We start from the raw sequence: 26,071 nt of genomic DNA on the forward strand, positions 1-26,071 counted from the left end.
GCTATGTATTTTACGGAAAGCACATTTACCAGGCTTCATCGATTGTGCTGCTATTGCTGGCTCGGCTGCTGCCTAGAAAATTATTGAGGACGTTCAATGTGCTTCTCATCCGTTGGTACGTGGACCCTGAAAGGGGAATTGTCTCCCACGCGCAGTCCTGCACTTGGTACCACGCGAGTGCAGAGCACTACTGGCTGGAAGAAGCGACTCCTGTGGCGTAGTGAAGATTGAGCCAAGTTAAATGTAGTATTTGGTGTGGAGTGCGTCAAACCTCGATCGACGTGTCAGCCGAAAATCTTTTTGTAACTTGGATAAGTCCGTAAGAAGGCCTTGCTGTCAAGGCACAATAGCTGTCCACGACTAGAAAAGTTTCTCCGTGCCGTCCTACACTTGAAGTCCGACAGCGACATGCTGGCCATGATCATCGCCGGCACCATTGCTATCGTGGCGTCCGAAGCTACGACTACTCTCTGCGCGCGCGGAACAACATCGCCAATGGCCGAGTGCATGAACCCCTCCCAGCGTAATAGTGTGCGAACACCAACTAGTGCGCTAAATAGGAGGGCAAACTGGATGGCACAGCACATTATCAACTTGCTGTGCGTGTCTAGTATCGCCCCTCTCATGAGACGTTCGTGGCAGTGATAAGCGTGCTCGAGCCACGTCGAGGCTGCTCGCAAGCGGGCTCGAACGTTCGTGGACATTGTGGAGCTGCTGGCGGATAAATTCCCGAGCCTGGTCATCGCAGACGGCGTAAGTTGGCTTGGTACCTGTCGTGACGAGGTTATCTCCGCTTACTCATTATGTGTGTGTGCTTTTGTTTTCGTTGTTCATGGCAGGAGCTGGCTCTGACGATGGCCGTCCATCATGATTTTGCCGAAGTGCTCGAAGCTCTGTACGAACGTCTTCAGAGGGAATTAGCACCTGGTGATCGCCTTTCCGTACGTTCATCTTTGCCTTCCACCCACAACTTCAGCCTCAGTTTTGTGACGGTTGTCTTTCCTACTGCTGCATCTCCTTCAGCTCGGTGGGCGTCTGCTGCAGACTGCAGTGGAATACGACGCGCCCTCCTCCGTCGCGTATCTGCTTGGGAGAAAGGTATCGACGTGCTGGACGAATGATAAAGGGGAGAACGCCATTCAACTGGCGCTGGCATGCAGACGGCCACAAATCCTGGACATACTATTGGACCACGAGGGTATGAATAATGGCCCGTGTCCGAGCATCGAGGAAACCCCTCCCACCAAAGTCGCCACGTTGCGCCTCGGCTGCATCGCAATGGAAATTCTTGGGCCACTCGAACCCGAATTCGACTTTCTCGACAAGGTAAGTGCATGGTTAGACTGCAACCGACGAATTACTTTGTGGTAAGCTCAGCTAGCGGGTGCTTTTGCTGGCCAGGACACGTCGACATCCGAGCTATCTCCCACCATGAAGTCGTGGGGACTGCAGAGCATGGAAGTGCTGGTTCGTCACGGAGCGCACTTCGAGTTCCCCACAACCGAAAGTCGCGATGCGGTGCGGGAATTAAAACTCATCTGGTTGTCAAGTTGTTCATTGACATACTTTAGATTTGGCCGGCAGATCGCGCCATTTCTGGCCAGCTGCATCTACACTGTCGCCCCTGACGGCATCAGCGAAATGCTTGAGGAACTCGTCAATGGCATCGACTGCGTGCTTCAAAATGAGGTAGGAGGCTGGAAAATCGAAGTTGCATTGCATCAATATTCTCACGCCTCGGCTTCAACACATTGACGAACACAGCTCCGACGAGTGCTCGTTGCTCTCATCTGGTCTAGCTACACCCAGAAAGTCTTAATCTTGGTGCTTCTAATGCTATTTTCGTCAAGAGGCGACTCAGCTTGCCAGGTTCACCTTTTTTTCGTTTGTGTGCAGGCTCTCGTTGTCTTCAAGCCCTGGTTGGAGAAGTTTGAAGCCAACGTCGTGATAAAGAAGTTGCTCTTCGATGCGCTGCAGAATTAGTGTCAAGCATTATGCATTCGTGATGTCGTAGTTGTATCTGTGTGTAGCTTTCGTGCAGTGTATTACGAAAACTACAGTAGCCAGACTTTCGAAGTGCTAAAAGCCTGAAAGCTGGCCTCCTGTAGGTTCAGAGTTTGTTATTCCTTCGATCTTGCTGCTTCCTCACCCTCAACGAATACCAACTTCGGCTACGCAATGGGCGTGGCTTCGGCTTCACTCGCCGTGTACCACGTGCACGACAACGCGTGTGTGAGCGTGCCGTGATCCGGGTGCACCCACCACCGCAGCAAAAGGATGTTAAAAGTCTGCAGGAATTTGGGCGGAAACAGTCGCGCCAGCAGCAGCAGCAACACCACGGACGGCGCCTGGTACACGTGCTTGCCGTAGAACAAATAGCCCGTGAGCAGCAAGGCCTCGACGCTAGTACAGCGCTGGTCCATGAACGTCACGTAGGCGAAGTCGTCGCAGTCCATGAAGAGTTTGGTGAACTCCGAGCCGAGACAAAACTCCTCAAATGTAGTGAGCGTCGTGGTGATCTGGTGATCCGTGGGCCCAACGCGCTTGTGTTTCCCTCCGAGAATGGCGAACCGAGCACGAGGTAGAACACCAAAGTGAGGCGCTTGACCTCTCGCCACCTTCTCCAGCGCTGTTCGGGGGGTTCCAAAGCTCCTGATGTGATTTCCCAACCGGATGCGCGCTAGCGACTGACCAACACGTTCCCACGGCCTGCTGTGCTTCTGCGCGACGTACGAGGCGGACAGGGCCACAAGTCCTAGCAGAGTGGAGGCGATCACGGCCATGATGGCCAGGTTGAGGCGCATGACGATGCACGAGTCGTGCAGCCCGCAGTACTTGGCGCCTTCGACGGTGGTTTTCAGCAGCAGTTTGCCGTTGTAGTCGATGATCCAGGGCAGCGACGTGAGGTACGACGAGTAGAGGACCGAGCCCACTCCAGTGGTAATGAGCACCTGCATGATCTCCCACGTGAGGCGGAAGTAGCGATCGAGCTGCTGTTCGCCCGACCGCGCCTTGGCCAGGTTGATAAACGAGTACGAGAAGATGAAGAAGCCAAAGGTGAGGTTGGCCACCGACTCGACAGTCAACGTGCCCGTGACAAGCCCCACGTAGTACAAGTCCGAGTTGTAGATCAAGTGGTACGTGATCTGGGCTAGGTACAGCACTTGCATGCGGCCGTTCTGGCAGCGATACGCCCAGATCTGCGTCAACAGCACCGAGCGCTTGTGGGACATGATCTGGTACAGACTGATGACCCCCATGAGCAGCATCTGCACCATGACCATCCCTGGTAGAACGCTCAACGCGACCGTGTCCGCGTATCGGTTGCGGAACACGCTGATCTTCATGAGCGCGCGGCCTGGCGTGCTGTCGGTGCCCGTGACCCACTCCCAGAGCGAGTTGTAGTTGTTGTGAATGCAGATACTTTCCGTGCCGGTACTACACACTGGAATATCGTCGGGTGCTTGCAGCATGAGACCGTAGTTTTGCCACCGCTTGGACAACGTGCACGTGTCTTCCACGTAAATCCCCGTCGTGTTGACTGTGCGCACGCGGCAGCCGCTGTAGTAGGCTCGAAACAAAGACTGCGTGACGGTCTTGGCCGGGTAGACGGTGGGGCTGGACGTGGCCACGACTCGGGAGACCGGCGGGATGCTGCTGCTGAAGCTATAGGGGAACAACTTAAGCAGATCCGGCACAACCAAAACGGGATCTTCGCCTCCAGTCGCGAGTGCGAGTTTCTCGCCCACAACGCCCTCGTTCGGCACCTCGGGGCGGCACTCAGTGTACTCTGGGAATACGTTAAAATCCGCCGCTGGGATGGACGAGTGGTCGATGCTGTTCTTCACGGCCTGGAACTTGAACAGACGGAGATGGCCCTCGACGGCCCATTTGGTGACGCATTGGGCCTTCAGCTCGATGCCCTTCCTGGCTTCCATGACCTGCTGCGGATCGACCGAGAGCTGGAGAGTTTCAATGATCTCCACGATCTCCTCGGCCTCTCCAGTGATGATCGAGAGGGGGGACCCCCACTCGTCCACGCCTCCGGAACAAATTGCACCACTAGATTCAAGTCGCGCGGCCAGTGCGAGTGCCTCAGCACTGAGGATACTGTAGTCCCAAGACGTGGCAGTGTAGAGATCCTCGAAAGTGGGCTTGCTCATGAGCGCTTCGTGGTGGAATGTCGCCATTTGATGCTACACCTTCTTGCACTCAATGTGGCACGGCGTGCACCCGCCAGACATGACGAGGTCCATTTCACTGAAGGCGAAGTAGCTGTCCTTGGCCTCGATTAGAAACGTCCCGGTTGTGAGGTAATCCGTGAACACAAAGACGAACAACATCATCAGTGGCGCCACCACGATCCTCCCAATGATAGCGAGGTAGGCACCGACTGAAGCCGGTCGGATCTGGCGATACCATCGCTCGGATTTACTCCGCCGCTCTCGTTCTTGCTCGTAATACGTCGCGGACCACGTTGAATCGGTTCGTTGGGGGTGAATTGTGTTTGCTCTCGTCCACATCTTTGCTTTTGAGAATGATCCTCGAAGAAAAGAACTAGTACGCGACTGATCTCCGGTTTCGATCACGAATGTTACACTATCGGTGAGAGACGTTAAAGCTGTTGTAGTTCGGGAGGAGCTTTCGGCTGTAATGAAGGCTGGAGTGGGGCTTTGGAAGAGTGAGTCTCGCACAGTCACACGCTTGGGTGTCGCTTGCTGGTTTAAGGAGGAAGAACGCTTGAGGAACGGCGTCGGTCGGCACGAGCCTTCTTCGGCTGTGATGGAGGCCAGAGTGGGGCTCTGGAAGAACGAATCGTGCAAGAAGGAGCGCTTTCGAGGCGGAACCTCGGATTTGTTTACCTCTTGTTGTCTCCATTGTGACATTGACCACGACTTAGCTCACTGTTGGGAGCTGCACTGCGCGCACACAGGCCAACATGTTGAGGGAATAAATAGCGACGAGACGGCACAAAATGCAGAGAACAACCTAGGTATTTTCATCTGCGGCAATATTTTTGATGAGGACGTTGGACGCACCTAGGGGGACGTTGGTAGCACAACAAATGCAAGTTTTGGAAATATTCTTGGGAAACATTGGGATAACCCTCGCCCAAGTACTATAGCGCACGACTACCGCTATGAGCAAGTTAATGGGATCGCAGAGGGGCCGCTAGTTGAATAAAGTTTGGCAAGTAGCAGCCGCATCACCATTTTTTTTCGTAGGCTTGAGTTGTTACCTCCCCCCTCCTCAATCTCTACCATTATCTTGACCATGCGCTCAATATCCGAGGTCGTTTTCCACATGTGCAGGACGGAGCCGTTTATCAGGAACTGGGCGCCTATTTTCACGGGATAAGTCACCGAGCAAGTACAAGGTCCTGCCTGACGCGTGTTCCATGTAGCTGGGACAGCAGTGAAGCAAATATAGGGGCTGACACTTACCTATCTTGGCGGCACGGAACAACACTACTAGACTATCATACGTACTTGTCGACGCACTTGGTAGTATTTGGACGCTGCACTTGGTGTTCTTCGCTGACTATCATCATGACGGAGTCGGTCCAGTACGAGGCCGCACCAACCCTTGAACCTCAGGATAAACCATCGACATGGGCGACCGCGTACTTTGAGCAGCGTAAAAGCCGTCGCGCCAAGCAGAAGCAAGGAGGCCGGAAGATCGGGCTGCAAGTAATCGGCGCCGTTCTCGCCGTCACGGGGCGAATTGTCTTGGCTCCGCTGCTCGTTCTGCTCATCTTCACGAGCACCAACTACATGAACGGCGCCGCGTTCTTCATCGAGTCCAAGGACAGCTACTTCGCCTTCAACGAGCGCGACCTCGTCATGACCGGGGGCTGCACGGGCTGCCACATCCCGTGTCGACGGGCCATGTTCCTGCTCAACACGTTCAACCACGAGGCGCTCAAGAGCAAGCCCATGTTCGAAGACCTGTACACTGCGACAACCTGGGACTACAGCGTGCTCAGCGCCGAAGCGTTGGCGCTGGGCGACGCCCTTGACGCCAACGGCGCGATCTGCACCGGAGGCGTGAACGAATGGGGCTCCCCCAATACAGTCGTCACCACCTCCGCAGAGGAGCTTCTACAGGTCATTATCGTCTTGAACCTTTCGGTAGCACCGCAAATGATCGCGGAACTCGAGAAAGGAGTCGAGTTGAAGGACGAGTGCACGACCAAGTGGGCCATCATCGCGCTGATTCACCTGTTCCAGTTCCAGACCGTCAAGGACAGCGCCGACTACTCGTCCATCCCGGCGGCCGACTTCAACGTCTTCCCCGAGTACACTGAGTGCCGGCCGCTTGTGTCGAACGACAACATCGTCGGCTCCAAGCTCGCGCTCAGCACCAACGGAGAAGATCTACTCGCAGTGGTGCCGGATCTACTGAAGCAGTTCCCCTACGGCTTTGACAGCAGCTTACCGGCCGTGTCGCGCGTGATGGTAGCGCACAACACTTACCACCCAGCCAAGACCGTGATCCAACCGCTGTTCCGCGCGTACTACGCTGGCTGTCGAGTGCGGGAAGTCAACACCACGGGCGTGTACATTGAAGAGAGCTGCACTGCCGTCAAGCGCTGGGAGACGTACGGCCTCATGATCCAGTCGCCCGACGACATCCCAGTGTGCAGTACGACGAACGTCTGCGTGCACAACTACTACAACTCGCTCTGGGAGTGGATCAGTGAAGTAGATTCCAGCGTCGAGGGGCGGGTGTCCGAGTACATCAACGTGTTCCGCAACCGATACGCGGACACGGTCGCGTTGAGCGTTCTACCAGGGATGGTCATGGTGCAAATGCTGCTCATGGGGGTCATCAGTCTGTACCAGATCATGTCCCACAAGCGCTCGGTGCTGTTGACGCAGATCTGGGCGTACCGCTGCCAGAACGGCCGCATGCAGGTGCTTTACCTGGCTCAGGTCACCTACCACTTGGCCTTCAGCTCGGATCTGTACTACCTGGGGCTGGCCACCGGCACGTTGACGGTCGAATCGGTGGCCAACCTCACCTTTGGCTTCTTCGTCTTCTCGTACACGTACATCAACCTGCTTAAAGCTCGCTCCGGGGAGCAGCAGCTGGATCGCCACTTCCGACTGACCTGGGAGACCATGCAGATTATTATCACGCCGTGTGTGGCCACGTTGCTGCTGTCCGTGAGGGAGACGTCGCTCTCGTTCTTCGTCGACTGGAACGGAGAATTGTTGCGCAAGACAACCGCGCGCGGGGCCAAATACTGCAAACTCAATGACTCGTGCATCCTCATGAACGTCAACTTGGCCGTCGTAGTGCTGGTCATCTCGACGGTGTTGGGGCTCATCGCCTTCGCGACGTCCTTTATCATCCAGAAGCGCAGTAAACACTGGGAGAACATCCAGAGTTTCGCGTCCTCGGTGTCCAGCCGCACTGCCTCGTTGTACGCCAGTCGACACCAGTCTCAGAGCTCCATCATTCTCCCCAACAAGGATCTGAAGGCCGAGCAAGCGGAAGCCAAGCCTGTTCTTCTCCATGAGCTGACGTCGTTCGAGCAGCACTGTCTCGGTTGCCCCTTCACGAAACTCTTCAAAGACTGCGACGACTTCGCGTACATGACGTTCATGGGCAAGCGCTGCACGACCGTCGAGGCCTTGCTTCTCACGGGCTACCTCTTCTACGGCCAGAACATCTACCAGGCCGGGTCTGTGGTGCTGCTGCTCATGGCGCGGCTGATCCCTCGCAAGTTCTTGCGGACGTTCAACGTGATCCTCATCCGCTGGCACATGGACCCGGAGGACGGCTCACTCACCCACGCGCTGTCCTGCACGTGGTTCCACGCTAGCAACGAGAACTACAAACTGTCGGAAGCCACACCATTGTCGTGAGCTGCAAGAAAATCCAAGCAATGAAAATACAGTGATCAATTGTAAAGCATTTTCTGATGATCACTTTGGCTAGGTCAAGATAGATCTCAAAAAGATCATTTTCGAGTAAACCTAGGATAGTATTATCTGTCTTTAGGCTACTGGTGTCGCCTCTGAGATCCTGTAGTTCTCTTCACTCGCTTTGAACCACGTGCAGGACAGCGCGTGCGTGAGTGTACCATGGTCTGGGTCCATGTACCAACGGATGAGCAGCACGTTGAAAGTCCGCAACAGCTTTCTCGGTATGAGTCGCGCCAGCAGTAGCAGCACTACTGATCCAGCCTGGTAGACGTGCTGGCCGTAGAAGAGGTAGCCCGTGAGCAGCAACGCCTCCACGCTCGTGCAGCGCTTGCCCATGTACTGCATGCAGGCGAAGTCGTCACAGTCCTTGAAAAGTCTGGTAAATGGCGAGCCGAGACAGTGCTCTTCGAACGTCGTGAGAGGTGGCGGAGGGAGTTCATCCACTACCTCCATCTTCTCCTTCCTGGACAAACTGGCCGACTTGCTGTTGTGGATGATGTACCTGTTGGCCCCCTTGGCCAAGCTGGCCACCTTTGTAGCCGAACTATAGGACGACTGACGCCTTACAGCAAGCCTCTTGCCGTAGCGCTTCTGAGCAAAGAAGGAGGCCGACAGCGCCACCAATCCTAAAGCCGTGGAGATAACCGCGACTACAACAGCCAGGTTGACGTGCATGAGGAAGCACGAGTCGTGCAGGCCGCAGTATTTCTTGCCGAGCGTCGTCGTCTTGCGCAGCAGCTGACCATTGTAGTCAACGATCCAGCTCAGCGACGTGGATCGGATCGAGTACAGCAACGCAGCCACACAAGTCGTGATGAAGATCTGCATGATCTCCCACGTGAGGCGGAAGTAGCGATCGAGCTGCTGTTCGCCCGACCGCGCCTTGGCCAGGTTGATAAACGAGTACGAGAAGATGAAGAAGCCAAAGGTGAGGTTGGCCACCGACTCGACAGTCAACGTGCCCGTGACAAGCCCCACGTAGTACAAGTCCGAGTTGTAGATCAAGTGGTACGTGATCTGGGCCAGGTACAGCACTTGCATGCGGCCGTTCTGGCAGCGGTACGCCCAGATCTGCGTCAACAGTACCGAGCGCTTGTGGGACATGATCTGGTACAGACTGATGACCCCCATGAGCAGCATCTGCACCATGACCATCCCTGGTAGAACGCTCAACGCGACGGTGTCCGCGTATCGATTGCGAAACACGCTGATCTTCATGAGCGCGCGGCCAGGAGTGCTGTCCGTTCCGGTGACCCACTCCCAGAGCGAGTTATAGTAGTTGTGGATGCAGATACTGTCGCTGCCGGTCGTACACGCCGGAATGTCGTCGGGTGCCTGCAGCATCAGGCCATAGTTCTGCCAGTGCTTGTTGATGGTGCACGTGTCCTCGATGTAAACGCCCGTCGTGTTCACTGTACGCACTCGGCAACCTCCGTAGTAGCCTCGGAACAGCGACTGGTTAACGGCCGCAACGTGGTAAATGGTCGGACTGGTAGTGGCCAGCATCCTCGAGATCACCGGCAGGCTGCTGTCGAAGCTGTACGGGAAAAGCTTGAGAATATCGGGCACAACAGACACAAGGTCTTCTCCAGCGGTGGAGAGCGCCAGTTTCTCTCCAATAATCCCTGCATTGTTCACCGGAGGGCGGCAGTCGGCGTATTCCGGGTAGACATTAAAGTCTGCGGCAGGGATGGAGGAGTAGTCGATGCTGTTCTTCACGGCCTGGAACATGAAGAGCCTCAAGTGGCCCTCGACGGCCCATTTCGTGATGCATTCGTCCTTGGTCTCGATCCCTTTCTTGGCTTCTGCGAGCTCCAGGGGGGTCACCGAGAGGTTCAGCGTCTCAATTATCTCGACCACTTCCGCCGCCGTGCCGGTGATGATCGAGAGGGGGGAACCCCACTCGTCCACGCCACCCGAACAAATGGCCCCACTCGCTTCGAGTCTCTCGGCTAGTGCGAGCGCTTCACTGCTAAGAAGGTCGTAGTCCCAGGACGTGGCCGTGTAGAGATCCTCGAAAGTGGGCTTGCTCATCAGCGCCTCGTGGTTGAACGTGTTCATCTGCAGCAAGACCCTCTTGCAGTACGTGTGGCACGGCGTGCAGCCGCCCGACATGACCAGGTCCATCTGGCTGTAGGCAAAGTAGCTGTCCTTGTACTCGATGAGGAACGTGCCGTCCGAGAGATAGCCCGTGAGCCCGAACACCGACATGAGCATCACCGGCATGAGCACGATGCGGCCGAACACGGCGACGCCAGCGCCGATAGCTGCCGGTCGCAATTTGCTTGTGAGTTTCTGCTGGCACTTGAGCTGCTTCTGCTGCTCGAAGTAGTGCATCGACCACGTCGACATGGAGCGGTCGGGGGGCGCCGGTTTGCTCTGAGCATTGGCCCAGGTCATGCTACTGAGCGAGGCCCGAATGTGCTTCATAAACTCAGCAAAACTTCGCAAAACGAGACTCGAAGTCAACCCGAAATCGAAATGAGCGCTGGAGGCGTCGCCAGAGGCGAAGGCCACACTATTTTCAGGCTGTTCCACGTTGGTTGATCGATTGGTCCCTCGGTAGCATCGCATTGTTCAAATTGGGAAGCAATTGGCTGCTTCTCAGGAACTCTGAGCTTCATGCATATCATTTTTTAGTACTTGATGCCTTCTCGTTCTTATAAGACTTAACAGGCGTCGCCTCGAACAGGGAACATTTTTCCGTGCACATCATAAATTCTTTTTTTATTAATATGGCTCGGATCGACCTGAAACTTTGGCAACAAGCTCTGGTTGGTCATGGATAGGTAATTAGAAAGTTTGGGAAGAAGTGTGCTTGTGCTCCAGGTGCAATGAACACAAGATCAGCACGCCATACTGGAATGTAGTCAGAGGTTTATTGCAAGTTTATCATAACTGAACGGTCGCCGCTGCTTTCAGCTCCCTCATCTGGGCATCTGCACAATGGCGACCGATAAAGAAGAAGATGGTTTGCTGTTAGTGCGCACCAGAAAGCGCAAGCAGTCTCTAGGGCAAGGTGTAATATGTAACAAGGAAATGAGAGCTTGCAGTCTGATGCTGCTGCGGCTGCAGCTGGATCAAAGCGTCTCCGAAGCTGCAATAACCCCGACTATCCGGTACGCTAAAAGATCTCAATCACTAATAGCTTACTGAATTATACTTTTTGAGGTCTAACCTTGAGCTAATGAACACACTCTTTATTTCTCTCTCTTTGTAATTACCAGAGCAAAGGCGTCAACGTGGCAATTGCAATTGCTAATGCCGCCAAAGCTGGTGCGGAAGCTCGTGCACGGCGAGCATCCCAAGCACAGATCCAGGAACGCCGCAAAAATGGTCCAGATCACTATTCTTACCTGATAGCGGATTCAATCAAGGCTGCTGCACTCGCTGGCTACAAATCGCGCGTTCAGAGGGCTGCCCGCGCGAATGATTTTGGCGCTAACCGCACGGAACGCAATGCTGGGGGTGGAGGAAGCTTTGCTGCAGCATGTACCGACAGCAGGAAGCAGTCAGCACGCGAGAATTCGGACCTCTTTCAAGCTGACCAAGATATTCAAAAGGGGTGCTCGTCGGAGAAAGCGGCGAAGAGAAGCGTCGATCACATGGGAGGAGACGTGTGTGATAACCTTGTAGCAGACATCAAATGCTATGCAGGACGTCCTATCGACTTTGCTGTGGTTTGTAGTGCAGGCAATGCACAATCTCGGAAGCCTCAGCACCAGAAGGATGCTGCATGCGGCGCACGAAAAGAAGATAAAGCTGAAGAGTGGTCTTCGCTGCAGGTTTCGCAGCAGATTTTACGGGATATGGGTAATGATACTGGTAGTGAGCTGTGTTGTGTGGCGTATGAACGTGGGGAATCCGATAATACTGGATTGAAGTGGAGAAGATGTGATGGCTCGGTGGTCGAGCACGACCTGCCACACGCATGCAGCCCCCGTGTCGAGGGTGGAAAATCTGTCGCAATAGAGCCTCGAATTGGGGTTAGTACTCCAGTAGCAATTGAAGCGTTCGCGGCGACAGCGGAACGGAAATCACAGGCGTCACGCTCACTAAGCTTTGGTATGCAGACGGAAAATGCTGATAGAGACTTGCTTATCGATGTCGCTGGTACTAATGAAGCCGAGAGTGTCCCAAAGTCGTACGGCGAGGTGATACATGCTGCTGAAATCGATGCCACCGCTGATAACAGTTGCGAGCAAGGTCAAAGTTATAATAATTCCAGCCCCTTCAAATCCCCGCGTTTGCGATGTTCGAATCGGATTCAAGTCGAACGAATGTTTGTGAGTCCGCCGACATTAACGCCAACCGCTGTCCGCCGGACACTTCCAACAATTCGAGCACTCCTCAAGTTTTTTTCTCTTCCCGAAAGTGAAGTGAAATCCTTTCTAAAGCATCTACCGTCAAAGAAAACAAGATCAACAGCGGAATTCTGGACGGATTCGGACTCCAGCACGACTGATGCAGCATATCAGCGCACTGTGGCGTCCAATCTCGTGTTTCGATTACTGCAATGTATTTCAGAAACGTTGTGCGGTACCAGTGCATCTAGTGCGTTTTTAGAGATCTTTGCGACCCGGTTAAACCCGGTGACTTGTGCTAACGATAGATTGGTGACGACGTCTGTGAACGTATTAGCGAAAACGCGGAAGGGCTCTCTCGAATACCGAAGTGTGCGCGCGCTACTGTGCGGTTCATATTCGTTGAAGAGCCTCCAAGATATTTGCATCGATGTTAATGGAGTTTGCATTGGACGGAAAGCTCACTTAGCGGGTTGCAGAGATCTTCAGATCCTTTTATATGAAGGTGCGCTGGAAGTGAGTAAAGTCACAAGGCAAAGATTCGACCCAGCAGTTGTGTCTGAAGCTGTCCGCCACATCCTCTCCATGGAAAACGTTGCCTTTCTGTCTTGGGGGACGAAATCGGTCAAGTTGGACGGGGAGCGGGTATCTGTTCCTGCCATACAGAGGCGTAAACCGATAAATGTAATGTTTGACCAGTATGGGCACCAACGAACCCCTGGAAATATGATGTCCGCACGAACATATTATCGACTAGCCGCCATCTTGACGCATGGTACGTCACAGCCTCGGAAGGCAGTAAATTACGTCACTGGGTTTCTGATCAACGATAATTTTCAATTACTCGATCGTATTGTCCGTGATCTGCTTCCCACAACCAGCACGAGTGTGCTCGAACGTCTTGCTATTTTGCGTGAGTGGCTTAAGTATGGTGGAGAACAAACGTTCGAGAATGGTCAACGTCTGGAAGAGAGTCACCGCCCCCGGCACTTAATTCAATTTGGGCTTGCGACCCCTCCTGTGTCGACGGGAGACACGACCAAGCCGAAGAAACCCAAGAAGAAGGCACCTAAACATTCGCGTGCGAAAGCAGCTCAATCTGAAACGAAGTCGTCGGCAAGAACCATCTCAGAGGCGGCAAATGGGCTCAACGCATCAAGCGGCGCTACTAAAACGTTATCACGTGCAGTGAGTTGCCAGCAGTGTATCGCCATGGACACCATTTTTACTGACCTCCGGCAGCAGTTGGAGGCAACAAATCCCGATCCAACGACACTTGAAGTTGTGGACGATGCTTACGAAAAAATGGCGCTCTACTTGGGTCACAGAGTACGGGTGACAAACCAGCAGCGGGCGATTCACGAAACTGCTGAACTAATAAAAACCAAGTGTATGGATGAAAGGGGCAGTAGTGATGCGATCATTATCATTGATTTCAAAATGAAACTTGAGCCAATCTATTTCCGCGAAAAGACTGTTGATCACTATGGGAAACGAGGAATGTCGTGGCATGGAGCCCTATTTCGTTACTGGACGTATGATGCTGCCAGTGGTTCTGCTCGCGAAAATAAAGTGTACGTCGATCAAATTTCAAACGGGGATAACAAACAGGATAAAGAATCTGTGGTCGCACTAGTTGAGGGGATATTATTGTCGGTTCACCGAGCGTTCCCATTTATCAAGCGCGTGACGTTTCAGTCCGATAATGCTTCGTATTATCAAAACACGTATCTAGCGCTCATGCTTCCTCTCGTTGGCGCTTTGAACAATATCGAGGTCGTTCGGTTAATCCACTCTGAGACCCAAGATGGGAAGTGCGTCCTAGATGCCCATTTTGCAACTGCAACGCGTAAAGTGAAAGCTTGGGTTTGTCAAGGCCACGACGCTACAACCCCGCAGGAAGTGGTAACAGCTTTAACGTCTGATGGCGGTCTTCCGAATTGTATAGTGGAGTTAGTGGAATACAATCGCGCCAAGATGAAGTTTGTTTACGAAGCGGTGGAGCCGTTGGCGAAGTCGTTAGGCCGACTTTTTACTCGTTTCAATGAGGTCGTTTACGAACACCCGCCATTTACGTCCCCTTCGCTATGGAAAGAGCGTTTTGACGTCAAAACGTGGCCATCGTTCAAACTCACGACATTTGAATATTCTGGCGTTGGAGATGGATGCATAGTGTGTGTGTGTCCGACACTTGGTCGGTGCTACTGCAATACGACTCATGACCGTAATCGCCAGAAATTGGATCTTCGTGATGACACTTTGGACAGTGACATCGAATTAGGTAATTTTAGTAGTGACAGTGAAGATGAATGTGAGCAGTTTGAGCCAATTGGGAATGATGCAGAAGCCACAAGTGAAACGTCAACAGTTGTGGCGCTTCCTGGTGGTTCTATTGGTGCTTTATCAGGAATCCAAATTACTCGGTTTGGTCAACTACGAATGCGGACGAGCGATATGAGATGTGAGCGCCCCACACTTGGTAATGACCCCCACGGCCGTGACTTTTCTGAAAAAGACGTCGAAGAGTATGCAAAGCGGAGTCTTATGGACATGCAAACAGGGGGGGGGCTTTAGGGATATAATTGAGTCAACCGGTCTGGGCAGAAAGGTAATCGCAGCGGCGAAGAAGTGCGTCAAAATGACTCGAGAGCAGAAACAATTAGCGCCAGGATGGGCTCGCAGGCAGAAGAAAGGGTACATGTACGGTGCAAAATATATTGCTCTGTACAGTGAAGAAGTGGAGAAGCTCTTCAATCGCGGGGTGGCTGATGCCAGTACCAAGATGGGACCGGCCAGAATGCGAGAATTTATTACAAAAGCGTATCCTCGACGATACAATTTGCCAGGCGAAAACGAAATACGCTCAAGAATATCGGCCCTTCTACAGAAGCAGAAGAAATCTGGCAAGGCATTGCCACCTAGGAGACCGACGAATTCCAAGCAATTCAGCCAAAGCCAGGTCAATGGAAGTGTAGCTACCGAAGGTGGAGACGTCTAACTGGAAGGTATAAGAAGCAACACTTTATTTAGACCCACAATCGTAAACTCACTGCCAATCAATGGCTAAACAATAACAGTTTGAATGCAAGTAGCTTGGTCTTCACAACCTCAGTATAAAAAATATCACGATCTTGCACCAACAACGGATTACAAAGTGCCAAAATACAGGACATGCATTCCAATGGATCTTGTCGGGACTTGTTTAACCTAGCGAAATGAATTCGCGTCACATGGACGATGGCCCCACTTACATTGACAACTCTATCTACGTTTTGAGGAAGACCTTTCCGATGCGACTTCTGGAAAAGCACGAGGTAAATACAAACGAATGAGAGATTCGTGTCAGGCTGCGAATAGCTCTCTAGAGTCACCATAATCTATCAAATCGAAGCTGCTAAGCGCGCTCACTCTGCTACTGCCTTCCCGCTTTCGTTTTTGCTTCAATCTATAGGAGGGATACTTGCAATAGAGTATCCGTCCAATATCTGCAACAATATACGAGAAGAAAGCCACTAGATTACCTTGCATACAAGGTAAAGGTGTAGATGCACGGGCACTAGTTGGTATTGTAGCTACTGTTGGGTTGATAATATTATCAACGTCATTTTAGAGCGGTTGCTACTCGCTGTAGACACCAGAGAGAGGGGAGAGGAAGGGAGGGAGGGAGAAAGGAAGGAAGGGGGAAGAAGCGCCTTCCATGACACCAACGGACCCTGGTGATACGCGTGCTCTGTCAGTTGTTGTGTTTTGGTATGCCTCACCGTAGGATCATGTGGATGAATTATACCGAGGGTCTGCGACCAATAAAGAGCTAAGCACTACGAGGCCAGTCAGTCATATTTACCACCACAAGACGTTTCTGATATCTTACCGGATTTAAATATATTCTGTAATTTACGACGACATAACGCGATAACTACTTCGCGTAAGCGACTATGTCGGCTACCATTGTGCTCGTGAGAACAAGCCCTTTGGATTAGTACCGCTTTCGAGCTCATTGGGGCCGTATTCCAGGGCCTCATTTTTGAGTTGCACGGAAAAGTCTACTTTTAGGTTCCTGCACGGAGGCGACGCCTGTTAAAAATAATTCAAACGCAACCACCACCTTCGCCTTCGGCAAAATATAGCAAGCTCTTGGACCTTGTTCCATAGCTACGTCCAACTAACTTTGGTGATCGTCCGGGACGACATATTCCCAACAGTTAGAATAAACCCGAGCGACAGACGAGAGCGAGATGAAGCAGACGCGTGGGATCAGCTATTCCAAACCCGGCCAGAGTGATTCAAGTGGACTGCGTTTCGTTTAGACCGCTTTGAAGAGGCCGCTCTGCTCCGACGTACCTACTGGCCACAACCACCTCACTCCAGACCTTACCAACGTGGTGCGAGGTGCGTCGCGTTGCTCTCGCAGTGTGCTGCTGCCATGTATGGCGTCGAAGACCCGACTAATGATGACATGTTCGATCAATCGGAGCTGGCTGATTTCGGCCTTTTGTCTGGGCCGGGCCCTCGATGTCATACATAATACAAGCGACGAACTGGCCCAGCACACCCCATGAACTCAAGATATTCACTCCGACGCTAGCGAGCTAAGCTTTTCAGTAATCACCGTCAGGCGTGAAGTGTCGCGAGTCGCTTTGTCGGACCGGTTTGGGGCCGGCCGCCGCTGTATTGGAGTAGTAAGTGCTGCCTGTGCTTATAGGTTTATGGGGCACAAATAGCAAGGAGATCACTAAGCAAAATGCAATAAGTGTTCCTTACGACCTGTGTGGTCCTTTTAAGCAAAATTCACGACTGACCTTCCTTCTACTCCTAACTCTTCCTCTGTACCTCTGCAGATCCTTGCATTTCAGTGCCTTCGGGTGACTCCGTTCCCGCTCACCCCTCCCAAAGACTTGATCCGTTCACCTTGACGGCCCTCAAAGCCGCCCAACATGCCATCCGTCCCCGAAGTCCCGCCACGACACTGCGAGGCACATCATCCCTCCAAGATACCTCTGGGTAGCGGCCCACGGGTCCCCACCTTCGAGACAACCCGGCTACGGCCCACTACTTCTCGCCCGCGGCCACAGCAGGTGGTCGACCTCAGGCACTCATCGCCGCCCACGCAGAGTTGGAACGGTCCGAGCCGTTCCGACTCGGGACATCCTCCCCGACGGCATCTCGGCGCCCTCGCCGAGCGCACATAGCTTGATCCACTTCTCTCCTTACTTGCCAGGCCCTCCATTCGGTCTGCAATCCACTTCGCGTCCGCACCTGCACTCTCGGCGCATTGTCCTCGCCGTCCATCCTCCAAAATGCCTCACTTAGACGCTCAGCCTGCTCCTGCTCCACGAGAGCCGCGTACCACGCAGCGTAGCCCTCCGTGGCCATAGTCAGCGGCGAACGCTCGCCCGCCGACGCCTCGTACAACCTCCACAACTTACTGGTTATGCATACCAGCGCAACCCAAACATTCACCACCAGCAACCAGTAGTTAGTCACTATTGCATGCTCGCCCTCCTCGGAGGCGAACCAGCAATCAAAGACCACGACTACAGCGAACACGCCGGCCACGCCCTGGCAGATCCACTCGACGACTTCGTAGGTGAACAGCACGGCGTAGAACACCGAGAACAGGATCAGGGACGTCAGCGTCCATACCACCTTGGCGACAAGCTTGGCACGGGCGACCGAACGGCCAGACTCCACACTCGCGCCCGTGCAGTACTTAGAGCACGCCTTCCGTCCCGACGCCCAAGTCTCGGGCAAGAAGACGCACCACCACTCGTGGAGGGCGTCAAGCCACTTGTAGAGCAACCTCCCCAGCCCGTCGTCATGCTCGCCCTTGGACTCCAGCACAACCAACGGGGTGGCCAGCAGGGCCTCGTAACACTTCCACACGCGAGTTCGGAGCGGCTGCATTTGCACGGCAGGCCCACGGACATACCTGCAGTAGCGCATGACGCATAACTTGGCCAGCACGCTCCACTTCGGGGCGAAGTCGACGAACGCAGCGGCGATCCGTGAGCCGATGCTTCGCAGGGGGCCCGTAACCGTCCACGACACTGCTCCAGCAGTGAGCCACGCCAGCTCCCAGCGACGCTCCACTGCAACTTGACAAGCTGCCTCAGCAGCGACCACCACTATTGCCGCCAGGCCGTTCACCACGTCCGTCGCCACTCCATCGTTCCAGCAGCACTAATTCATAATGACGGCCACTTCGATGCCGTCCGCGCGCGCCACTAGCGGCAGCCCTTGGCGGTCACCATCGACCTGCAGAGGCGCAGGGCAGCCAAGGCCCCGTTACTGCCAGTTGGTCACCAGCGTCGCTCGCGGGTTCTTCGAAAGTGACCAGCCAGTTGGGCGTCTCTCTCAGATGGTCGCAGCCATCCACAAGGTGAGTCACATTTCGTCAATTCACTTGAAGCCACGTGGTAATCAGAAGTTGCCGTAGCCGCCCCACAGAAAGTTGCCTCATTCCGCAATTTTCGCCGGGCCGCGCACTCCGCAGTCACCAAGCATCTCTCCGCTCTCTCCCAGGCCTCGCCTCGCCTCGCGTCCGTCATGGTCAAGAAGACCAACTCCGACGTCACCGACTTCGACAACCAGGTGGGCAGCCTGGACATGGCCCTCGAGCTCGACGACGAGGGGGACGTCTTCATCGCGCAGCGCGAGTTTTGGGCGTGCCTCCGGACCCGTCTCTCCGTCAACAATGCGTCCCAGGGGCTAGACGTCCTGGACGCCATGGCCATGGACGTCCTGTCGGGTGGCGACGCACGCCGCCTGAACCAGATCCTCGTGATCCTGCCGCACCCCGACCAGATGCAGGCCGGCGAACCTGCCGAGCACTACGTCCTGTCGATCCCGCTGCCGCCGTTGGTGCCCACGCCAGAGTCGACGCCACCGCCACCGCGCCCATCGACAGGGACCAGATCGCCGCCACGGACGTCTTCCAAGACGAGACCGCCATCGAAGAAGAAATAGAAGGCCGCGGCCAAGAAGAAGGCCGAGGCCTACGACTTCCGGTTGCCGACGACGGCGCCCGCGCGACTGATGATCGACCTGGCCGCACTTGCGCAGCGCGCCTTCAGCAAGGGCCTCGCTCCGTTCCACTTGGCGTACCCCTGGCGCAAACAGCGGTGCTGGTATCCGCCATCCGAGTATCCTGAGTTGCACCTCGTCCACTACCGTGCCAACATGCGCTTCCGCGAGCTGTTTTTCCTGTGGGCGCTGTACGCGCCTTGTCTGAATGTCGACCAGCGGCGCAAGGAGAAAATGAATGCGTGCCGAGCGCGGAACGAGCTCATTAGCTACAACATCGAGGAGCGAGGGTACTTCGGCTTTCTCGACGACTTCGAGAACGGTGCTCATGACACGCTCATGTGGTTGGGAGGCAGAGCGGTCAAGCACTCTGCCGGCGCGGCTAAGAGCAAGGGCGCGGCGCACGAGGACCTCGGCGTTGTCTTCGCAAAGGACAAGATTCTCTACGAGCGGGCCATCGAGCGAGCTCTCGACCCCAAGATCGTCGACGAACACGGCTACGCCTCGATTCCGGAGCTCCTCGAGGAGGCGGAGCTCATCGGCCCCACGCGAGCGCCACACCTGCGACTCTCCGACAAGGCCCTCGCTCGCATCAAGCTCGACGTCACCAGCGGGCCACCCCCCGTGCCTTCTTGGGTAGGCCGAACCCGCGGCCCGTGGAAGGCCCTCTTGTGGGACGCGTCGCTCAAAGACACCATCGAGGAGGTGGTCGAGCTCCTGGACTTGGGCATGAAGGTGGCCGTGTACGACCAGAAGCCCTTCAACCCCGACGAGCAGGGCGACGATGACTCGGACTTCGAGGACGAGGACGGAGCCTTCACGGCGTTGCCTCCGACGCCCCCCGTGCAGTACCGGGCTCCCGCCGTCAAACAGCGAGCTACCACTCCGTCCAAGCCAGGAGTTCCAGTTTCTCGCTCCAGCAAGTCAGGCGAGTCCGAAGACTCCAGCGACGACAAGAAGAAGCCGGCGACCAAGGACGACAGCGACAAGGACGACAAGGCCCAACCCAAGACCACCAAGGCCCCCGTCGCGGCCAAAGAGACGCTGCCGGGCGACGAAGCAGACGACGACGGCGAGATAGCGAGCGAGCTTCCGACCAAGAAGCTCAAGTCGCGTTCCGCAAGCGTCGACAAGGCCAAGTGAGTCATGCGCACACCTCGGATCTCCGTTTATCTTCTTCATTTCGTTGTAGTCGAGTCTAGTGCAGCCGCAGCACTAATTTTACAGGTAAAACCAAATAAAAACACGAACTTGACATGCATATCCACCATTCTTGAGCTGCTCGTAAATCCATATCCACAATCACAGGTTCTTCAGCTCAAGAACATCACCAACTACGCCAGCAGCAAATAGTCATCATCGACTTGGGCGTTAGCGTCCGCCAAACGCGCACTTCGACGAAGCTCCGGCAACCCCTTCTTCCTCCTATCCGCTTGCTCAAAAGCGGTCACCAACGACGCATACTCGGGCATCAAAGCCTCCCTGGGCAGCCAGAACACCTCATACGAGCTGGTCATCGTCAGGTACTTCACGCCCTGACCGTCCTTCATCTTCGCCACTATTTCCACGATGGGGGCTTCCACGCCCACAATAACAGTGTCGTGTCAACCGTTCGGCGTAGCTCGACGCAGGGAGGTCGGCCTCTTCCAACGGCCCCTCTTCTTCGTTTTCATCACTAGTGCCCAGACCCTCGGGCACTTCATCCATACAAGGCCGGGTCCACTTGCCACGATACCTTTTTAACCTATTCACGTTCATGGTCACCGTTTTGTTAGGGTGAGTCGGGATGTCGACCCGATAAGCGTTCTCGCCGACCTTGGCTACGACCCGATAGGGACCGTGCCAAGCGAAGACAAGCTTCTTCGTGCGCACTTCGCCGCGTTTCGCCCTGAACACCTGGTAGACCCACACCGGGTCTCCTATTTCATAATTCACTTCGACTTGCCCTTCCAGGCGCTGCTCGTCCCGATCTTGCGCCTTCAACAACTGACGCTCAACCAATTGTCGCGAGGAACGGAGAGAGCTGTACAGCTCTCGCCTATACTGAGCCACTTCATTATTCCGCCACTTCTTGCCAAGATTGAGGAAGGCCACATCCATCGGAAGCACTGGGTCGCGCCCGTACAGCGAGAAAAACGGCGAATCTCCCAGGGCCTCGTGGTAGGCCGTCCTGTAGGCAAAAAGCACTCTAGGAAGATAAATATCCCAATCATCTTGAGCCTCACTCACATGCATTCGTAGCATTCCTATGAGCGTTCCGTTGAATCTCTCGACGAGTCCTCGAGTCTGAGGGTGGTAGGCAGCACCAAAGAGTTTCTTAATGCCCAACGTCTGATAGAAGGACTTGGCCACCTCAGATGTGAAGTTCGAGCCGTTCACCATCACCTCCACGAACGTCATGGAGTCCAAGCGCTCCACGGCGAACGCCTCGGCCCAGCGAGTGAAGTAATCAACGAAAACTAAAATATAGCGATTGCCACGCTCGTTTTCGGGCAGAGGCCCCACGGCGTCCACCACGAGCAACGAGAACGGCCCCGTCAGATCCACGATGGGCATTCTCTGCATTCGACCAGCGCGCCACGGACGCGCACCCTTGCCACTTCCGCACTTATCACATTCGCGCAAATACTCCTCGACGTCCTGTCGCCACCCTGGCCAGTACACGTGTCGCCTCACCTTCTCGAGCGTCTTAGGCCGAGGTGCGACGACAGTAGATCAGCGTGACAAAAATGTAAGACTGTTTCAACGAACGGAAGCGGTATCACGGGCACGGTCAGCGATCGAGCGGGCCCGACGCGCGCGGGGAGATTCACTCTGCGCATCAACAGCTCGTTCTCGACGGCGAACTTGGACGCGATCCTCACAACCTTCACTCGTAAGCTAGGGGCCAGCGGCAGCGCTCCACCCGTCAGGAACGCGATCAGGGCCATCACCCACGGGATCTTCCGCTGCTCCACCTTCAACTGCTCCATATCGAGTCCGAACAAGTCCACGAACGACGGAGGGACGTCCGTCGGCGCGGACTCGTCCTCAGTAGCGTCTTCCGGCAACGGAACCGCGGTCTCCGTGCCCATCTCGCCGCCGCCGTCTCTAGTCATCGGTTCGGGCGCCACGTTGGACGGCTCCCCGACTGAGTCGGAAGCCACGGCTCGATCGGTCGGCTCCCCGACTGAGTCGTTGGCCACGGTCTCGGGCGAGTCGTCCGGATTCAGCAAGTCGGCCATGCCCACAGGCGAGCCCCCCGGGTTCAGCAGGTCCGCCATGGTCAGCGCGTTCACACTCGCGGTAGGGAGGCGAGACAAGCCGTCCACGTGCCCCATGCTCGTCCCGGGCATGTGATGCACTCGGAATTGTAGATTGGACAGCTCGATCGCCCAGCGAGCGAGCTTAGCATTGGTCGTGCGGTTGCCAGGACTGAAGATCCAGGTAAGCGCCTGATGGTCAGTGTAGAGATCAAACTCTCGCTTATCTAGGTAGCAGCGGAACTTCCGACAATGCCCCAGCATTCAATTTCAGAGATTCCGTCGTGGTTGTTGATCCAGTTCTTCTGAGAGCCTGTCAGTAACTTGCTAGCATTGGCGACAGCACGGTCTCGACCGTCCACCACCTGTATTAGACAAGCACCGACAGCATACCTCGACGAGTCGACGTAAAGCTTGAATCGTTTCTTCATGTCCGGGTAGACTAGGATAGGAGGAGTGACTAGCGCCCTTTTCAGCTGGCGGAACGCCACCTCACAGTCCTCGTTCCAGACGAACGGAGTGTCTTTCATTTTCAGGCGTTCCAGCGGCGTAGAGATCAGAGCGTACCCCGGGATATACCGGCGGAAGTAGCTCGTCAGCCCCCAAAATGAACGGATATCATGCACATCGCGCGGCCTCTGCACGTTCATGACGGCCTTCACCTTCTCGGGTTCGGGAGGATGCCCATGGGTGTCACAATGTGCCCGAGAAAGGCGATCTGACTCCTGCCCCAGTGGCATTTCTTCATCTTCAGTTTGAAGCCGGCCTGTTGAAAGCGGGTCAGCACTTGCCGAAGGCGAACGAGGTGCGACGGGAAGTCCTCGCTGAATATGACGCAGTCGTCCAAGTACACCAAGCACACGCGCCACTTGAGGTCGACAAGCACGGTCTCCATCAACCGTTCGAAAGCAGGTACAGCATTGCATATTCCAAAGGGCATGACTAACCATTCGAATAGACCGTATTTGCATGTGAAAGCCGTTTTAGCAATACTGTCTTCATGCATGGGCACGTTCCAGTAGCCTGAGGCGATGTCCATGGTCGAGAACAGTTTGGCTCCACTCAGCACGTCCAGGATGTCGTCAATCAGCGGCATAGGATAGCAATCTTTGACCGTTACGGCGTTCAACTTGCGATAATCGATGCGGAAACGGATGCCCTCGTCGGGCTTCCTGATCATCAACACGGGGCTGGTCCAGGGGCTGTTCGAGGGCCGGACGAAGCCCAGCTTCTGGTACTGCTGGATCTCCGCCTCCATCACCTCGCCCTCGGCGAACGACACGCGGTAGGGCTGCTGCTTGATCGGCTTGCTGTCCCCAGTATCAATCTGGAACTTCAGCAAGTCGTTCCTGCCGGGCGTGTTGGACGACTCCACGAACATGTCTCGGAAGCGCTCCAGCTCGCTGCGGAACAGCGACTTCTGCTCATCCGACAGCCTCGACTGGGAGAAGTCGGCCTCGAGCGCCACCTCCTTGTCGGGCGGCACATCGGGCCTCGACGCCCTCACAGTCTCGCCGAGATCAGGCCCCTTTGCCTCTTCTTCACGACTGGCAGCAACGGTGGCCGCCCCGCTAGTCTCGGGCGGACGGCAGGGCGCCTCTTCGGACTTCTCAGCCGACGGCTGCTCAAAGCCGAACGCCGACTCGGGCACCACGGACGTCGAGGCCACCACCGTGCCCTTCTTGATCCAGAACTCTTCTGTCGATGCGTTGCAGACCTCCACGACGACTCGACCGTCGTCCACAGTACAGAGCGTTCTCGCCACGCAAAGCGAAGGGGGCAAGTTGAGAGAGCCGTCGACGAGGACGGTCGCGTTCGGGGCATCGCCCACCACATCCGTGACCACCAGGGCCCCCTTGGCGGCAAGCAGACGGACACGGCCATCGTGGCCATGAACGATTCGTGGACCACCATCACGCCCAACTATAAGACTTCGCCCGTGCTCTTCAGCATGAGCGTCCGCTCAGCCACGTCAATCACTGCTCCAAACGCGCCCAGCGCGTCGACGCCCAAGCTAGCGTCCACATGCAACTTGTTGGCCACGAGCATCCGCATGGTCACCCCGACCTTGCCCAGCATTAGGGGGAGAGTGATCCACCCCCGAATGCGCAGACGGTGTCCAGACGAACTGCGTACATGCCCGTCGTAGGCCCCCAGAGCTTCACCAGCTCGGCCCAGACGCTTCAGAACACGGAAGTCGACGAGACTGAGCGTTGCGCCCGTGTCCGCCAACATCTGCGAAGGCAGGCAGTCGATGTACCCGCACGACAGCGCCTCGAAGTTCCCCACAGTGCACACCACACGCCGACCACCGGCAACTACGCGTGGGAGCTCGGCTCCACACTCATCATCGTCCTCATCGGCACGGACGCCGAAGTCGTCCGGCAAGTTCACGGTTACCACCTCCACCATCCCGGTCTTCCGTCCACGCTCCGGCGGTGGACACTCGGGACGGACCACTTGCACGAAGTGTGTCGCGTCGTCGTCTTCTTCAGGACGGAGCTCCCCGTCCAGCGCCTCGGCCGAATCGCGGTACAACGCCGTGAAGTCAAAGCATACGGGACGCCCCGAGCGACGCCGCAACCGACGCTTCGCACTCGCTGAGTGGGCTTCTCGAACTCGATCTAGTAGCTTATTCCAAATATACGTAGCGTTCTCATTGTAGTACTCGTTCGTCCATTTCTCCACAGGTTCTCGCCAGCCGATTTTGTCTTCATTTTCACCAGCAACTTGCTCACCATCGTGCACGAGGCGCACCCAGTCTAGATCAGGTGGCTTATCACGAATCGGGGGGATCTCGACCGTGCCGCCTTCTCCGAGCGGGTCGACGACCGACTTCTTCGCACGCAACATCTCGTCCTTGGTCTCCTTCAGCAAGAAGTACACGGCCTTGCGAGCCTCCGACCTCTCGCTCGGAGAAGCGCTCGAACTCGGTTCAGGAGCGTCCACGGGCGGGTTCACGCTTACCGCAGTGACCATCTCCTCGCTGTTCTCCTCACAGACATCCACGGGGACCGCAATGTTCGCAGTCACGCTCTCCTCCATCACGGAGCCATCGACCGAGACGGTCGAGGCCTTCGGGTCCAGGTCGGACTCCGACAGGCCGAACGACTCATACGTTGTCTCCTCGGTCGAGTGTTCTAGAGAGACGCAGCTGGCCAGTGACTGTTTGAAGTCACGGTTGGATCGCTTGGCCTCCGCCGAGTTCTCCAGTGTGTTCCTGTACCAGTCCTCCCAGTACTCGGCGAGGACGTGCCCTCGGGCGAGGCGTCCTTCATCTTGGTCAGCGCCTCGACCGGGACGCCCAGAAACTTCGACATCTCTTCCATGGACGGGCCCTTGGCCCTCTCCGCATTCTCCTTCACCTTGCGCATCAACTCCACTTCATCGAGGGGGTGGAGCCTGTCCTCCAGCTCCTTGTCATACTCCTCGAGCTCCTCACTGATGCCTGGAACGGAGGGTTTCGGTGCCTCGCACTCCATGGCGTCCAGCTCCTCGTCCGTGAAGAGACGAGCGTGGCGGGGCGGCTCCTTAACGTCCTCGGCCGCCTCGACCACCTCGGAACTCT

The 26,071-nt window shown here is 55.5% G+C and overlaps 7 protein-coding genes across 7 annotated transcripts; 3 read left to right on the top strand and 4 right to left on the bottom strand.

Moving 5' to 3' along the window:
- Nucleotides 1-2,171: 2,171 nt before the first annotated feature.
- On the bottom strand, nt 2,172-4,190 carry PHYSODRAFT_310791 (hypothetical protein; the record flags this gene model as incomplete). The annotated part of the gene is made up of 3 exons (XM_009520471.1): nt 2,172-2,492; nt 2,727-3,358; nt 3,425-4,190. The coding sequence occupies 3 exons, from the start codon at nt 4,188-4,190 to the stop codon at nt 2,172-2,174; spliced, it is 1,719 nt and encodes a 572-aa protein (XP_009518766.1).
- A 6-nt stretch (nt 4,191-4,196) lies between these two features.
- Nucleotides 4,197-4,523, bottom strand: PHYSODRAFT_324687 (hypothetical protein; the record flags this gene model as incomplete). The annotated part of the gene is made up of 1 exon (XM_009520472.1): nt 4,197-4,523. One exon carries the CDS (start codon nt 4,521-4,523, stop codon nt 4,197-4,199), a length of 327 nt encoding a protein of 108 aa, XP_009518767.1.
- A 1,026-nt stretch (nt 4,524-5,549) lies between these two features.
- Nucleotides 5,550-7,874, top strand: PHYSODRAFT_487245 (hypothetical protein; the record flags this gene model as incomplete). The annotated part of the gene is made up of 2 exons (XM_009520473.1): nt 5,550-7,437; nt 7,504-7,874. 2 exons carry the CDS (start codon nt 5,550-5,552, stop codon nt 7,872-7,874), a joined length of 2,259 nt encoding a protein of 752 aa, XP_009518768.1.
- Nucleotides 7,875-8,006: 132 nt separating this feature from the next.
- PHYSODRAFT_257960 (hypothetical protein) lies at nt 8,007-10,334 on the bottom strand (the record flags this gene model as incomplete). The annotated part of the gene is made up of 1 exon (XM_009520474.1): nt 8,007-10,334. The coding sequence occupies one exon, from the start codon at nt 10,332-10,334 to the stop codon at nt 8,007-8,009; it is 2,328 nt and encodes a 775-aa protein (XP_009518769.1).
- A 507-nt stretch (nt 10,335-10,841) lies between these two features.
- On the top strand, nt 10,842-11,401 carry PHYSODRAFT_284739 (hypothetical protein). Its single transcript, XM_009520475.1, has 2 exons — nt 10,842-11,053; nt 11,162-11,401. The coding sequence occupies exons 1-2, from the start codon at nt 10,881-10,883 to the stop codon at nt 11,292-11,294; spliced, it is 306 nt and encodes a 101-aa protein (XP_009518770.1). The 5' UTR covers nt 10,842-10,880; the 3' UTR covers nt 11,295-11,401.
- A 5,922-nt stretch (nt 11,402-17,323) lies between these two features.
- Nucleotides 17,324-18,742, bottom strand: PHYSODRAFT_324690 (hypothetical protein; the record flags this gene model as incomplete). The annotated part of the gene is made up of 3 exons (XM_009520476.1): nt 17,324-18,399; nt 18,494-18,587; nt 18,725-18,742. The coding sequence occupies 3 exons, from the start codon at nt 18,740-18,742 to the stop codon at nt 17,324-17,326; spliced, it is 1,188 nt and encodes a 395-aa protein (XP_009518771.1).
- Nucleotides 18,743-18,784: 42 nt separating this feature from the next.
- On the top strand, nt 18,785-20,404 carry PHYSODRAFT_258061 (hypothetical protein; the record flags this gene model as incomplete). Its single annotated transcript, XM_009520477.1, has 2 exons — nt 18,785-19,099; nt 19,205-20,404. The coding sequence occupies 2 exons, from the start codon at nt 18,785-18,787 to the stop codon at nt 20,402-20,404; spliced, it is 1,515 nt and encodes a 504-aa protein (XP_009518772.1).
- Between the last annotated feature and the right edge of the window lie 5,667 nt (nt 20,405-26,071).

The sequence above is a fragment of the Phytophthora sojae genome (genome assembly GCF_000149755.1).
Source record: "Phytophthora sojae unplaced genomic scaffold PHYSOscaffold_2, whole genome shotgun sequence".
Taxonomy (NCBI): domain Eukaryota; phylum Oomycota; class Peronosporomycetes; order Peronosporales; family Peronosporaceae; genus Phytophthora; species Phytophthora sojae.